Source organism: Phocoena phocoena, unplaced genomic scaffold (assembly GCF_963924675.1).
Source record: "Phocoena phocoena unplaced genomic scaffold, mPhoPho1.1 SCAFFOLD_227, whole genome shotgun sequence".
Lineage (NCBI taxonomy): Eukaryota > Metazoa > Chordata > Mammalia > Artiodactyla > Phocoenidae > Phocoena > Phocoena phocoena.
The window spans coordinates 110,822-127,503 of record NW_027077439.1 but is presented as its reverse complement, the minus strand read 5'-3'; the positions used below and the strand labels follow the sequence as shown (position 1 = coordinate 127,503).

Genomic DNA, 16,682 nt, shown 5'->3' with positions numbered 1-16,682 from the left:
CCCGGAATGGATGCCCAGAGGCCACTGACTCGGCCGTGCTCCAAGGCCTGGAGCTGTGAGGACTCAGAAAGGATGCGTGGACTCGGGGAAGGAGAGCCCTGGGCCACCGCAGTGAATGTCTTCCCCCAGGAGCTCTGGACGCCCTGGTGGTCAGGGCAGGGGGAAGTGGGGCCCGAGAGGAGAGGCCACTGGGCACCCCTACACACCTGCTCTAGGTCCTGCTGCAACCAAAAGGCCTGAAGCTGCTCAGAGCTGCATCTGGGGACAGGCAGGCACACCTCGGACCTGGAGCCCCAGGGTTGGCGGCAGCAGGAACAACCCCTGTTTTGCTCCTGGCCTTCCTGGCGGGGGGGGAGGGGGAGGCACCTGCTGGCCCCAGGGGTACCAAGGGCCCCAAGGTGACCCACACACCGTGTGCAGACAATTTGTCAACCCAGGAGACCGTCACAATGGGTTTGGCTTCCAAACCAGACGCTGACACCAGCTCACTCAGCAGTGCCCTGCCTCGGAGCCTCAGGATAGAGCTGGGCGTGGTCACTGACCACCGACGGGAGAGGCCTCCCACGTGCTCCCAGCAGGACACGTGCAGCGGCAAGACCGTCCCACAGCTTTCCGGGCCCCTGCTTCCACCTGACAGCCCCCCAGCCCAGCCCCTGGCAGCAGGGATTGGGAAAGGGTCTGTGGCACTGTGGTATTACTACTGCTCGGGGTGTAGCTGGTATTATACCCACAGCATCACAGCACCCATCAGAAACCCCGCCCCGGGAGCCCGAGCCATGGCCCTGTCCCCAGGATTTTGAATGGGGCCACATCACCATGGGTACCACGGCGACCACAGGGAAACAGCCTGTAACACAAACCCACTGGGGCGGAAGCACAGGGAAGGCCCCCAGCACCGTGCCCCCCTCACGCCACAGGCGGACTAGTCACCATCCCCTGGCTCCCATCCAAGCCCATCAGACCATGAAGCCAGCCAGGTCCTAGCCAGACACGCTCCAAGGACTGCGACCCCACTGGCCCTCCCAACACCAAGAAGGTCTCAAGGCCACTGTCCTGGCATCCGGCCAACAGCTTGGGAGCTTCCTCCCTGAGTCACCTGGGGGCCACAGCTGGAGACACAAAGACCCCACTCTGCAAGGACCCTGTGAGCCCCCAAGTCTGGGCAGGCGTGTCACAAGGGAGGGGCTGGCCTGGTGGGCTGGCACTGCCCCTGCCACTCGGAGACTGGGCCTCCTGGCCACATCACCTATGCCCACAGCACTGTGCCCCCAACCTGCCCCACACCCCACTGCACCCCACATCCGCACCACCCGCATCCCTCTGCAGCCCACTCTCCACATGTTGCTCCGAGTAGGCTAGGCGCCCTGCCCTGTGGATACAGGAATATGGGCAGGATCTCTCCCCTTCGGGGGCAGCTGATTGAATTTGGTTTTGGAGCCATTTCTTCCAGGAGGGTGGACCCACCTGCCCTTGTCCCTGGGACTGGCCCGACTAAACTGTCTACCCAGAGCCCAGCAGTGCTCCTGGCCTGGCACCTCCCCCTGCGGCCCACCCAGGACCCTCGCTGCACACGGGCACACAAGAAGCCCTCCAGAGGGGTCACCTCCCAGACACACACACACCCCGCCCATGCTCAGCCAGATTCAGGTGCAGACTGCGAGCCTGTGTGAGACACCTGAGGAGAGGGGCCAGGTCCTGGCGAGCCTGTGAGAGACACCTGAGGAGAGGGGCCAGCCCCCCGCGAGCCTGTGTGAGACACCTGAGGAGAGGGGCCAGCCCCCCGCGAGCCTGTGTGAGACACCTGAGGAGAGGGGCCAGCCCCCCGCGAGCCTGTGTGAGACACCTGAGGAGAGGGGCCAGCCCCCCGCGAGCCTGTGTGAGACACCTGAGGAGAGGGGCCAGCCCCCCGCGAGCCTGTGTGAGACACCTGAGGAGAGGGGCCAGCCCCCCGCGAGCCTGTGTGAGACACCTGAGGAGAGGGGCCAGCCCCCCGCGAGCCTGTGTGAGACACCTGAGGAGAGGGGCCAGCCCCCTGTGAGCCTGTGTGAGACACCTGAGGAGAGGAGCCAGCCCCCAGGGCAGCCCCTCAACCCAGTGCACCTGGACCCCTAAAAGGACTTGGGGTGCCCCCACTCCCGTGCGCCCACTCCACAGAGGCTTGCTTCTGTCCACGCCTTCAGTGGGGGGCACCGCGTCCTTCCTGGGGAGACGGTGCAGACCACCCCCTGACCACGCTTGCGGAGGGTGCAGGTGGGAGGATGTGCTGGGCACCAGTGGAGACAGCCTGCCGGACACCTGCATCCGGGGCCTCCAGCAGGGAAGGGCCTGTGACCACAAGCAGGGGCTTTTTGCCGAGGTCCCTACTACTGTGATACTATGCTGGATACCACAGCGACAGACGGGGCAGCAAAAACCCGCTGGTCGGGACAGCTGGGCCTCAAGGCCCAAGGGTCACAGCCCAGGCCTTCAGTGTCCAGCACCACTCCTGGCTGGCTTGGCCCACGGGCCTGTGTCCAGGCATGGCAGCCGGAGGCTTCAAAGGGCTCTAGGCGACTACACTGACCCACAGAGCCACAGCCCAGAGCCCAGCCAGCTGGCAGAAGCCCCCAGACTATCAACACCCACACCCAAAGGAACCAGGAAGGACAGAGCTCACACCGGGCAAACCATCAGGTCAAGTTCCCAGTAGGCAGGACCCCTAGATACCCTCCTGACTCTGCTGGGAGCTCAGAGAAACTGACAGGAGTGGACGCTGGAACTGGGCCTGTACTCAGTTGCCTAGGAGCTCGCTGGTGAGCGCAGTGGGTAGGGTTCAGGGCAGGTGGGAGCACCTTCCAGCCTGCTGCCGGTCCCAAGGCAGGTGGGTCCGTTTCCTGGCCTGGCCCAAGGGGGGTCCAGGGGCCTCTCCCTGGGAGCAGGGCTGTACAGGCTCCTAGTGTAGCCGAGTGTCTCCTGAGATCACGGCCAGGAGGTGCGCTGCACCAGAAGCCTGCCCAGAGTGAGCAGCCTCTGGGGAGAGCCCCTCGGAGGAGCTGGCCCACCTACGTTTCCCTCTGAGCCCACAGCACAGCTGCCCGCCTGACCCCCACAGGCCCTGCCAGGGTGCTTAAGCTGGGCTGGCCTCCCCACCCGCCAGGTTCCTGGTGCAGGGCGCTGTCCAGGGCCGGGGCCTCCGGCCTGCCCTGCTGGGCAGACCTTCCTGGAAGGGCGGCTGCAGGGACTTTTGTCACCGTGGGGGTGTGTCTCCGTGTCCCCTACGTGACTTACAGACATGGCAGCGAAGCTGGAGCCCAGACCCTCCAGAAGGGCAGCCCGAGTCAGGCCATGTCACAGGCCCAGCCTGCTGGCCCTCAGGTGGCAGCAGGGGCACTAGGGACTGTCCCTCCCCCAGTGCCTATCTAGAGCCATGACTTTCCCCTACTGCCCAGCCCTGGGGCCTCCCTCTGCCCAGGCTGGGGGTACCCTGCTCCCCTGCCCACTGCCCCACCTCTGCTCCTCCGAACCAGACAGCTCCCCTCGACAGGACATGCTTCCCAAACCTCCCTGCAAAGGCAGGCGCGGTCCCGGGGGACAGCCCAGCCTCTCATGTGGCAAACACAGGGTCCCTCAGGGGCTGCCCGCCCCACCCAATGCCCCTCAGACCCTGCACACAGGGCATCAGGACGCCACCCAGATGGCCACCCAAGCCCTGAGCCCAGCCGTGAGCCCCTCCAGCCCACCCCAGGCTCCCACAGGCAGAAGGGGTCAGCCAGTGAGGAAGGAGGCTGGCAGCCCGGGCAAGCAGGTGGGGACCGGGGCCCTGGCGGGACAGGGTGGGCTGCTGTGTGCACCCCACCCCAGGGCCGGGGCCCAGTCTCCCCTTCCGCCCGTCTGCCTGCCCCTCCTTCCCTCCAGATGCACCAGGGCGCCCTCCGTGTGGAGGGGAAGTCACAGAGGGTCTGGGAGGAGGGTCTCTCATGCTGAGACTGCAGCCTGGGCACCACTGCAGCTGGCTGCACAGCCAGACCAGCTGGCACCTCGGGGAGCTGAGGCCCGGTGGGGACCGTGCAGGACCCCTCCCCGCTGACCCCAGGGCACCGTCCTGCCATCAAGGCCTAGCTGCCCTCACCCAGCCCCCGGCAGGGTGGGTGTGGGCGGAGTGGAGTGGCCGGGGCGGCTGGGGTGGGGAGGGGAGTCCAGCTGCAGATGCTACCCCGACCCAGGAGCAGGCTTGGGGGTGGGGGAGCGCAGAACCCTCTCACGGCGGGAGCGAGCCCCGCGTCAGCCCTCTGCCCCCCTGCCCTCAGGAGTCCTCCCTCGGCCGGCGTGGTGACCGGCCAGCGGGGCGGCAGAACCCTGGCTTCAGGTCGGACCCCATGCCCCAAGGAGGCCCGGAACCCAAAGGCTGCCAGACCGGGGCTCGGGCAGCCGCTCAGGTCCGGGATGGCCATGCCTCGCGCCTGAAGGGGTGACGTTCCGTGGCCGCAGGCTGGGCTGGGGACAGGGGCATCTGCCTCAGAGTCCGCCCCCCGTGGGCTCGTCCCGACGTGGACCAGGCTGAAAGCACCCAGGGACTCCACAGGACACCACCCTGCAGCATACAAGACCAGCGGGGCGCTGAGCGCCCTGCAGCCAGGGGGTTTCTGCACCTGTCTGTGCCACGGTGGTATGATGGTAGCTGGTACCACGGCGACACGCTCAGGGACAGAAACCCCCGCCCCCAAGTGGCCCGTTAGCAAGGAGCCTACCCTCTGAATGTGTGGCACAGCCCTGCCCTCCCGGCCAGCAGACACCCGCACACCCTCACCCTGCATTCGCAAGGGGCAGCAGCAGCCTGAGGAAGGGTCCTGGGCCCGGAGGCGGGCTGCCTGAGAGGAGACGCAGCCGGCAGGTCTCCCAGCAGCTTCCTGCCACAGGGCCCCTGGCAGAATGGAATTTGCGCAGGCCTGATGCAGGGTGGCCCTCTGGCTGGAGCTCACATTGCCTCGGGCCACTCGCGAAACCTGCCCACAGGGGGAGTCCACAGGCTCAGAGGCCCAGGCCCTCGGCCCCGCCCTGACAGGAGACCCCCCAGCCCAGCCCAGCAGCACACCCTTCATGGCAGAGGCCTCGAGGCCCAGAGTGCAGCCGGGGATATGCTGAGCAGCCCTGGGTCACGCTGGAGCTGATGGGAACGACACCGTGAGAGAAGCTGTGGCCAAACCGGCCCCCAGGCCTCCGGAGACCCAGGCCCGGGCCAGAGGGCAGAGGGCAGAGCGCAGCCGGCCAGGCGCTGTCCTCGGACCCTGGGGCGACTGCAGCACATGCCCCCCAGTGCCCCGTTTCGTGGTGAGGTCAGGGAGCTGGGCTAGTCCATGGGGTCCTGGACCTGTCCCCGCCCTCCCTCCCACCATGGCTCTGGAGCCCCTGGCCAGAGCTGCCGAGTGTCACATCCTGCCACCACTGACCCCTCACAGACACCCCAGGAGACCCAGAGCTGGACTGGCCCCGTGCATCCACCAGGACCACAGCCCTCCCACGCTCTGCCCACTGCCCGGGGTCAGCAAGGGTGCCGGCTCACGGGGAGCAGACTTGGAGGACACCACCATGGGCTGGAGGCCAGCCAGCACTCAGGCCCCATTTCAGAAAGTGGCCCCGGGAAGACCACCCCAGAAAGGGACCATCCCGCCCTCCACGCACCCACAGCCGAGCCTCCGGGCCTCCCCTGGGTGGGGACCTTCCTCCAGGCGACGCCCTTCACAGAAGCCCCATGACATGGCCGCTCCCAGGTCCTCACAGGCCTCTGTCCCAGCTCTGGGAACTCAGCCATGCCAGGCAGCTGGGGTACCCCAGCCCACAGCAGGACCCCCAGAAGCCTGAGCCCACCGTGGGTCAGGGCAGGGTGGACCCTACATTCACAGGTGTGCCCACCTACCTGCGCCCCCCATCACCCCCGAGTCTGTCTCCAGGAGGGTCTGGAGCCCCCCTCATGGTAAAGGCCGCGAGCCGGGCCCCAACGGCCAGCGCTGGTCACCGGTTGGAAGGCAACCTGAGGACAGCCAAGCCCCAGGCAGCCTGTTCCCTGTGCGGCAGCCCACGCCCACCCGGCTGCCCGGCTTGCAGGAAGCAGATAAGCTCCGGGCCAGCTCAGGTGTCTGACCACAGAGCCCTTTCCTGCCCCCAGCTTCCTGCCCTGCCCCACCCGCGATACACACAGACCTGGGAGGTTCTCGGATAGCTTCAACATAGGGCTGGGATTGCCCTGAGAAGATTGCCCTGTTTTCCTTCATTCTTCACTCATCCATTTATTCGTCATCCCAGGGTGCCTGAACGGGGCCTGGGGTGTGGCTGCAGGCAGGCACAGGCCACGCTGCAGCCTGCGCACTGGTGCAGCACGAGGCCGTGAGCGGAGGTGCAGGGATGGCTCGGAGTGTGGGTCTCCCTGCCTGATCTGGTCTGGGGTCAGTCAGGGTGACTTCCTGGGGGAGGCGGCACTTTTAGCTACAGTTGGAGAGGAGTATCTAGGACTTGGTGACAGGACAGAGGGATGCGCAAGGACACGCCAGAACTCTGCCTGCACAGACGGGCCCTGGGGAGGACGAGGAAACTCAGCTGGCAGCGCCAGAGGTTCACAGCTCCAAGACCCTACGCTCAGCCAGAAAGAGTCCCCAGCAGGGCAGGGGCTCCTCAGACCAGAGCAAGCCCATGCTCCTGACCCTGGGCGGTGGGAAGGGCCCGAGGGAGGACTGGGACCGCAGAGGGGACGCCTAAGCTTCCCCACACCCGCTCCGGGTCCCTAAGATCCACACGGGAAAGATTGAATGCACCAGGATCACCCAGAATCTCGTCGAAATGCAAAAACAGATGCAGCATTCGGGCGGGGGCAGCCCGGGCGACCCTGAGCCGCTGGTCCACAGTGAAGGGGACTCCAGAGAGTCCTGGACGCACCTGGACAAGGACACACTGCTTGGACAGCGAGCGTGCCGGGAAGGTGGCTGTGGAGGGCACCATTCCCCACCTACCCCAGCCAGCCACCGGGAGGTCCCCGCCGCCCCCCAGAAGACGCGGCCCCCACCCAGACTTCACACCCCACAGCAAAGCCCCGAAATCTCCCTCCCTGGCCACACAACCATTCGCCTGGAACCGCACGCCGACCTCCCAGAGGTCCAGGCAGTGACCCCCACCGGGAGGAGCCAGGGCACACGGCTGCCCCTTCCCTCCTGTCCAAGAGCCCCACCCTCCCTGGAAGCCACGGCCTCAGAGCAACACTCACAGTCACTCTCACACTCACATGCACGTGCACGCACACACACACAGACCCACACACACGCTCACACGTGCATGCCAGTCGCCCGCCCCCTCCCTGGGCCCTGGAGGGTTGCTGCTCTGCTCTCCTGCCTGTCACCCGCGTGTACGCCCTCAGGTCCTGGCCCCGTCTCGCCAGTCCTGTCCTCCTCTCCCTCTTGCCTGCCCCAGGCCAACCTCTGGACCCCTCAGCACCCACCGCTCTGTCCCCAGAATCGCTGTTTGCATCATCCGACCCTCGCCCGCCCACTCCCCTCTCTCCAGCTCCTTGCCTACAGCACCCGTGACCCTCAGCCATTCACCTTTACCCTCGCCACCCCTCACGTCCTCACTTTTCTCTCCCTGAACCCCCTCCACTGCCGCTCCCCTCCCTAGCCCTGTCCTGGGGTCTCCCTACCCAGAAAGGCCGACGCTACTCTCCCTCCCGCCCCGGCTCAGCGTGGTCCACACCAGGGGTCCTCACCCCACCCCCAGATCCTGCTCTGTCTGTCTCTGGGGCAGACTATCCCAGTGCCCACCCGATACCCGTCCTCCCCTCACCCTTCCTAATGCAGCCCAGACTCCTTGGCGGCTAAGGGCAGCCACGTGGCCCTCGTCTTGATAGTGAGGTGCAGCTGGGGTCCAAGGGTAGGGCTTCCGGAGTGTGGTTTGCTCTCTGCTCATCCTGGGATGCAGATGCAGCGTCTGGAGATGAGCAGCCCCTTTGCACACCAATGAAAGACAGCAGACCTAAAATATAGACACAACCTTGGTCCGCGATAGTGTTTTGAGATTCCTCTGTTGTCACACAGGAGGAATAAGCTCTATCTGGGTCTGCCAGAGTAGCAGGGCTCCTGCTTTGCCCACCCCGACTGAATCCCACTGAAGAGCTTCCCAGCCACCATCCCCACAGCAATTATACTTTACGTCCCATCCACCCTCCCCAGTCCCAGGCGGCCGTGCCTGTTTGCCCGGCTGAGGCCCTCTTCTAGTTGACCAGGATAATAGAAAAGGGTTCCCCACCCCTACCACCTCAGCCACAATGTGCTTGCGCGTGTGCGGGGCCCCAGGGAGGTCGCCCTTGCAGGCAGCCAACAAGGTCACAGCCACACCAGGCAAAAGGTAACGTGATTCCGTAAGAGAGAGCACAGTAAGTCCCCTACATACGAACCTTCAAGCTGTGGACTTTCAAAGGCGGGAATGTGCGTGCTCACGTCCCATCACGTAAGTTAGCTCACGAGACTGGCACACGATGTCACGTGCGTGCATCCTCTAGAAGTGGTTCTGCTTTTGTGCACTCTACTGTATAGCACTGTATACAGTGCAGTGTCCTTATTTCAAGCCCAGGGTGTCTGGAAGCAAGCGTAAAGGCAGCAGCATACAGCCAATTGTGTTAGTTGGGTACCTAGGCTAACTCTGTTGGACTTACGGATGTGCTCTCGGAACGGAGCTCGTTCGTATGTAGGGGACTTCCTGTCCTTGTGGATGCACACACCTGTTATCACCGTAACACAGAAACAAGGGTGGGCATCTATTTGAACTTATAGATTATGTGGTATTTGTTTCCCTTTTGTTAAATGAATGTTATTATTTAATCAAAACACTAGGACTAGTGCCAGTTAGTGGTAATAGCAGGACTAATTAAACAAATGGTATGTATAAAAACATAACAGTATTTTTATCACATCTCTTCTGACCTCTGATGTACCAGTTTATTGTAACGGTTTTGTTTAACTCTCTAGAGCTTTATTTACATTTTGCAAGCTATATTAGTGTATGTTCTTAAGACACCTAAATGCAAGACTTTTTCAAAGGAGAAAGTAAATACGATAGGGTTAATTAGACAGGTATTATGTACATTTAATAAAAATAAGATGTGTTTCTGTCCCATGCTGACAATTTCACCCTCTCTGTTTCTTTTTCCCACATTTCTGTGCTGCCAGCCCCAGGGGACCCCCTTCTCTCTCTGCAGCACTAAGACTGCAGGTGGGCAGCCATCAGACTCACGATGACTTGACCCTCCTCTGGTACACAGCTCAGTTGCCCCGATGCCCAGGGCATCCAGTGTGCTGACGACGTCTAGCCTCCTGGCCAAAGTGTCTGAGTGCGCAGCCCTCAGGTCCCGACGGGCTGGCACGGCAGGTCCTTGGAGCTGCAGAAACGGTTTCCAGCTCTTTGTATCCAAGGCTAGCATTGGTGCCGACTGCCCATCGGCCAGGTCCTTTGCATTTATAAACGCTTCGTGTTGGCTCCCTCTGTCTGCATGCCCATCGGGCATCTTCCGGAATTAGACCCCTAGAGTTTCTCAGAACAAATAGGTCTAAAGCACAGAGGTCCCTTGAACCTCTGAAATCCAAGTTGGATCCCAAATAAGTCATGGTTTTGGTAAAAGATTCTGGGACGTTCAAGTACATGAGCTGCAGACAAGTGACCCCTCCTGCGGCCCGCTAGGTCCCGGCCTCCATGACATCTGCTCTCTGACCCCATCCCCCGTGGCAGGTGCCCTTTGTCCCCTCTACTCCCTCTCTCGTCCCCGATGCTGACCAGGCCGTGCCTAGGACAGCACGTGCCCTCTTTCCTCTCTGCAGGCATCCCTGGTCCTCTGACTCTAATGCCATTTACAGGCTGATTAGTCCCAAAGAGAGAGCTCCAGCCCCGAACCTGGTGGACTGGACACCACACATCTACCCACTGTGCTCCCGGGCAGCCGGGGCAGAGCTCACCATTCCCGCTGCTGGCCGCCTTCTGAGGACCCGCACGGCTGTCTGCAAACAGACTGCCTGTCCACCCCACACCTCCCCTGCACCCAGCTCCTCATAACAGCACAATGGGCCTTCCAAGTCACTCACCTGGCCCCCGGCCTTGGGTCCCTGCAGCACCTCCTTTCTCAGAGAAAACCCCACACACCCTCCTAAGGCCCATCACATGTCCTGCCCACACTGGCCACAGTGCTCTCACCTCTCCCAGAAAAGATCCTCCCGGGAGTGTGACACTGGACACTGGTCACACCACCTGCCAATTGCAGGGAGAGGCAGCCAGGAACCCAGAACCAGTATTCTGAGATGCAGCTCAAAACAACGTTTCAGAAATTGCTTAAAATCCCCAGAAAAAAAACAACCAGAGCAATCCTAAACAAATGGATTTTATTGGAGTTACTTGACTTCAAAATAAGCCAAGCAAACACCTACACAGGATCAGACCATGCGTAAGAGGGGAACATTCTGGCACCACTTCTTTAAAAAACGTTTATCAATGCCTATAAAACCCTGTTGGAGAGAAAATATAATCCAAGACTCTTACGCCCAAAAAACTAGCAACTAGCATTCAAATATACTTTCCACAGGCATGAACTTGGGAGATTGTCCCCTTCCCAACTGAATAAACTATATATATGTTTAGTTATAATAAAATATAATTTTATCTTCAATAGTCTATATTGTACATATCGAATATATATGAATACGTGTATATATACACATACATTCAATATTCAGTAAGTATAATGTAGACTATTTAAAATCAAAATTATTTATTTTAATAAAGACAAACAGTATCCAACCAAGACAAAAATGGAAAGACTCTGACACAAAAGAAATAACCATTTCAAGTACAACTTAAGAGCCGGCACTGTGGTGTAAGGAAGGGAGAGGGCCACTCGCAGCCTGGGCACACGAACCTGCCATCTCCACACACGGCAGCCAGGTCTGGGTGACCAGGCGCATTATAGCCTCTAGGGCAAGTGCTCGCAACAGCACGGAAGGAGCAAAGCCAGCGGGAAAGGGGAAGAGAGGCCCACGTGTGGGGAGAGCTCTCGACAGTGGTGCAGACAGAGTCCGGGGGCCACGGCCATCCCCAGGACCACTGCATCCGAGCCTGAAGGAGCAGCAGGGTGTCCTCGGCTGGGTTCCCCAGAGCCCCCCACTCCTTGCCAGGGAGTGAGGCCAGAATGTGGGACCGGCCTGGCCTTGAGATCCACACCACATCCACAGCCCTAAGCAGCCTGTGCTCGGCCTGGCACCTCCGGCTGCCGAGCAGGCCAGAGAAGGTGAGGAGGTGGGTTGAGTCACAGAAACCCCTGGGGGGTTCAAGGCCTCCTCCAGGCCCACCTCCCCACACAGCAGTTTCCCCTTTTGCTCTCAGAATTTGTGCAAAAGCAAAATGTAGAATTTTTTAATGGAAACTTGCATTTTTTATGAAATTAGGAAAGCTGATATAACCCACAGAATCCAAAATGTATATTAAGGAGCAAATATCACCTGATACCTGTCAGAATGGCTATCATCAAAAAGGACCACAGGTAACAAGTGTTGGCGAGGGTGTGGAGAAAAGGGAGCCCTCGCGCACTGTCAGTGGGAATGTAAACTGGTGCAGCTGCTGTAGAAAACAGTATGGACGTTCCTCGAAAAACTAAAAATAGAGCTACCAAATGACCCAGCAACCCCATTTCTGGGTATTCGTACAAAGAAAACAAAAGTAACTTGAAAAGAGATCTGCACCCCAGTGTTCACAGCAGCACTATTCACAATAGCCAAGACATGGAAACAGCCTAAATGTGCATCGACAGATGAATGGATAAAGAAGACGTGGTGCATATACATACAGTGAAATATTACTCAGCCATAAAAAAAACCTTATCTTTTGTGACAACATGGATGGACCTAGAGGGTTTTATGTTAAGTGAAATAAGTCAGAGAGAGAAAGACAAATACCACATGATCTCACTTATACGTGGAATCTAAAAACACAAAACAAATGAACAAACATAATAAAATGAAACAGACTCAGATACAGAGAACAAAAAGGTGGTTGCCAGAGGGAAGGGGAGTGGGGAGGGGGCCAAACAGGCGAAGGGGAGTTAGAGGTACAGACCTCCCGTTACACAATAAGTAAGTCAGCACAAGGAACACAGGCAATAGTATTGCAATAACTTTGTGCTGGCGCGGTTAACAGTCTGGCCGTGGGGACCACAATCACCCTTAATGGACACGAACGCCAAGTCGCTCTGTGGTGCACCTGGAACTAACACAATGCTGCACATCAGCTCCATTTCAATCAATAAATAACTGGGCCCGAAGCAGCTGGCATCAGGCAGAGGCCACATAGGAGGAAGTTCAGTGCTTCCCAGGAGTCGCCTTTCCGGGTGGATCTTCTCCAGCTCCCGTGTCCCACCCAGTATGTGGATGGAACCAAGCGAGTGGGTTCCTTGGAAGGCCAAGCAGAGAGAGGCTTTATAGCCGGCAGCCAAGCAAGGAGACAGGAGGCAATGTGTTCAGCTTTGTCTCCGATCGCTTGTGAGAAGTGGGGAGGGGGAGGGAAGGTGCTCGAAACAACCGGTGGAAAGTAAAAGTCAGTTTCACGGGTTCTCTGCACAGGTGTGGCCGCACTGCACGCTCTCTGTGGGTCGCAGGTGCAATCTGGGGGTTACGTGAGCAGCCATGTGTCACGCGTGGTGGGTTTTCGGCCTGCGATGTCCAAAGTTCACCATCAGTCATCCTAGCCCCTCAGGATGCTCCGTCCGAGGGGCTGTCAGCAGATTTCCAGATCTGCGGTTTGCTTTCCCCCATGTTCTGCAAACCAAGCTTGAAGGTCTCCCTTAATCACTTGGTTTCTACCTAAGGGCCTTGAGTGTTTAAGGCACAGGGTGTGGTTTTGAAACTGAGTCCCCCTAAGACCGATTAAGCTCTCTATCCAAAATATCGTTCCCTTTCTTGTCCAACACCTGCTCCCCTCAAGATTGATGAGTATCCAGAAAAAGCGGGATTAAAACCAAGCAGGACCCTGTGGGGCCATCCCAGGTACAAAAGCCTTTTCTGCGCCCCCATTTCTGGTTTGTAGGGAAAAGGCTTCAGACTCCTATGCCTTCCCTGAGCCCTAAAAGGCAGATTCAGTTACTAACCAGGGAAGTAAGAGAATGCAGGAACCAAGGAGGAGCAGTCAGGAAACAACAGGGTCCTGGGCTCCTCCTCCAGGGACACACAGAACGATGTACCCTTGAGCTCTTCTGCAGGAACTAAGGCCCCCACCCAGGTGGAGGATGCTAACTCCACGCTGAGCACAGACTCCGGAACACCAGCCTGTTCCCTCACCACCAACGAATCAGAAGAAAGCCACACACCCTGCAGCCCTCCCCTAAATTTTGCCTATAGAAATGCTTCCCCGAGAACCAGTGGGGACTTTGGGCTTTCTGAGCACGAGCCATCTCGTCCCCGTGCACAGCCCTGCAATAAACCTTTCTCTGCTCCAAACTCCAGTGTTTCAGTTTGCTTGGTCTCACTGTGCGTTGGGCACACAAACTTGGGTTCGACAACAGTTTCAGGGCTAGTATTACCTTACTTCAGGATGGAGAGAATTGGAAAGAATTAATTTAGGCAGCATTCAAGACGACCAAATCACCCATAAGAGAGAAGACTGGCTGGTCCTGGATTTCTCAGCAGCCACATTCAGCACCATTGAGCCGTGAACAGCACCTGAAGGATACTCAGGGGAGGGGGCGTCTAGGAGTTCATATATGCTGGTCTGTCCTCCAAGCATAAAGACCCCTGAAGGTGTGGACACAGCCCACAACACATCCAGCAGCAGATGAATGATACGGAAGCGGTGGCATGTGTGTGCATTGGAATACTGTTCAGCTGCAAGAAAGAAGGACACCTGCCATCCGTGGAGCATGGATGGACCTTGCAGGCATTACGCTGAGTGAGACGAGTCAGACAGAGAAAGACCAATACTGTATGATCTCACCAATACGTGGCATTTTACAAACCAAATTTGTAAAAGCAGAGAGTAGAAAGGTGGTTGCCAGGGACTGGGGGGTGGGAGAAATGGGGAGATGTTATTTAAGGTACAAACTTGCAACCAGTAGGTGAATAAATCCAGGAGATCTAATACCCAGCATAGAGATTATAGGCAACAATGATGTGTTATAGTTTTGAGGGTTGCTAAGAGACTGGATCTTAATTTTTCCCACCACAAAAAATAGCAATGAAAATTGTCGAGGAAAAATTAATTAGTCAATCTGAGAAAGAAGTGGAAATTTTTATTCGAGCTGAATTCAAGGATTATAACCCAGGAAGAGCATCTCAGAAAGCTCTGAGAACTGTTCTGCCCATTAGAAGTCAAGGCACAGTTCTATAATTTGTTGAGACAGAAGGCTGTACGCCAGATGACGTATTATTGACAGTTTACATAATCCAGATCTAAGCGTCATCCTGGTGAGTCATGTGAACCTCTTACAAGATCAAGAAGGAATGTTACCATTTGAGGAGTTGTCTTGTCGTCGCTAGAAGAAAGTTCCTCTTCACGGTTGAGCAGGTATTCCTGCTGATGGGGGAGGGGGAGGTCTGGTCGATGCCTAACGCAGACACACAGTGCACAGTGCGGGAAGTGAGGAGGCCAAAGGGCAGAGAAGAGTTTTTATGTTCAAATTTTTCTTATCTTGCCATAAAATATGAATTTTATTTCACATAATTATGTGAGGTGATAGAGGTGTTAGCTAAGACTATGGTGGCCTCATTTTGCAAATATGTAAATGTCTTGAATCCACACATGTGGTCCTTAAACTTTCCACAGTGTTGTAAGTCAGTTACATCTCAGTAGGTTTCCATGACCCCTACATGGTGCAGCCACCAGTGGAAAAACTTCGGCCACCAAAGAAGCCCAGAGAAGCTGGGGCCAAAGGACCTGCAGTGGGTACCCAGTGGAGTTTAACTCTGAAGTAGAGCAAAAAGGAAACAGTATAACACTCTGACAAGGCAGAAGGTTCACAACTGTCAAGAACTGGGAGAAGGGAAAGGAACTTGGGCGTTAGAGGTCTTGTGAATTGTTGCTTCACTGCTAGGAGCCAGGCATCAAACATCAGTAAAGCCAAACCATGGGCTAGCAGCCAAGCATGTGAGGCAGTGTAAACACATACTGAGAACGTGGCCTCGCGGATTGGACCCACATGGTGGGAGGGATGGGGAAAAGGGATGAAGAGGAGCCCACCCACTCACATTTCACATGTGTTGGGCACAGACCCATGCGTGCCATCTGAGGAAGCAGCGCAGAGGACACCGGGGAAGGTGACCACTGCACACACAAAGCAGCAAAGACAACTTGAAGCGCACAGCTGCTTTGGGAAATTTACAAAGAGAAAGCATGGGGACTTCCCTGGTGGCCCAGTGGTAGAGAAGCCACCTTACAGTGCAGGGGATGAGGGTTCAATCCCTGGTCGGGGAACTAAGATCCCACAAGCCGCGGGGCAACGGGACCCATGTGCCACAACTACTGAGCTTGTGCGCCTCAACTACAGAGCCCATGTGCCACAACTAGAGAAGAGAAAACCTGCAAGCCACAACTAGAGAGAAGCCCGCACACCGCAACAAAAGATCCCACATGCCTCAACAAAGATCCTGGGTGCCACAACTAAGACCCAATGCAGCCAGAAATACATAAAATAAATAAATAATAAATAAATCTTTAAAAAATACAAATAGAAAGCATGGCATAAAATGGTAAAACAGGATTGACACCAAACATACCCTTCTGTCTTATCAGTACATGTGAGTGGTCCTAACATGCCTATGAAAAGGAAGAGACATTCAAACTGGACCATCAAACAAAACCCAACTCTGATAGCACATGAGCATGCCACAAAAAATGAGAAAAGTTGGAAGACTTGAGTAAATGAATGCCAGGAAACTTCAGCTGTTTTCTCTGTGATAAAATGGGAAGCTCCATGTCCTGGGCAGGTGACACTCCTTGGATCACCTCCTGCCTCTCAGGAGAGGAAGTCTGTCAGAAGCACCCCCACTTTTGTACCAGGTCTTTTGCTTCCACTTTTAATTCCACAAGATTCTGGAAAGCAGGACACTGTTATCTGTCTTTTTTTAAAATATATAGTTGATTTACAACGTTGTGCTAATTTCTGCTGAACAGCGAAGTGATTCAGTTATACATAGATATACATTCTTTTTCACATTCTTTTCCATTGTGGTTTATCACAGGATACTGAATATAGTTCCCTGTGCTCTACAGTAGGACCTTGTTGTTTACCCATTCTATTATACTGGCTTGCATCTGCAAATCCCAAACTCCCACTCCATCCCTCCCCCACCTGCCCTCCCCCTTGGCAACCACAAGTCCTTCTCTATGTCTGTGAGTCTGTTTCTGTTTTGTAGATTCGTTGATTTGTGTCATATTTTAGATTCCACATATAAGTAATATTGTATGGTATTTGTCTTTCTCTTTCTGACTTATTTCACTTAGTATGATAATCTCTTAGTCCATCCATGTAGCTGCAAAGGGCATTATTTCATTCTTTTTGATGGCTGAGTAATATTCCAGAGTATATGTGTACTACATCTTCTTTATCCATTCATCTGTCAATGGACATTTAGGTTGCTTCCATGTCTTGGCTATTGTGAATAGTGCTGCTATGAACATAGAGGTGCATGTAGTCCTTT

At 56.7% G+C, this 16,682-nt stretch overlaps 1 gene segment (V, D, J or C); it reads left to right on the top strand.

Annotated features, from left to right (window-relative positions):
- The window catches only part of LOC136143277 (immunoglobulin heavy constant mu-like), an 84,773-nt gene that overhangs the window by 42,493 nt on the left and 25,598 nt on the right, over window positions 1-16,682 (top strand). The window contains 1 exon segment of the C gene segment in view: window positions 5,860-5,871. Within this exon segment, the coding sequence occupies window positions 5,860-5,871 (12 nt within the window).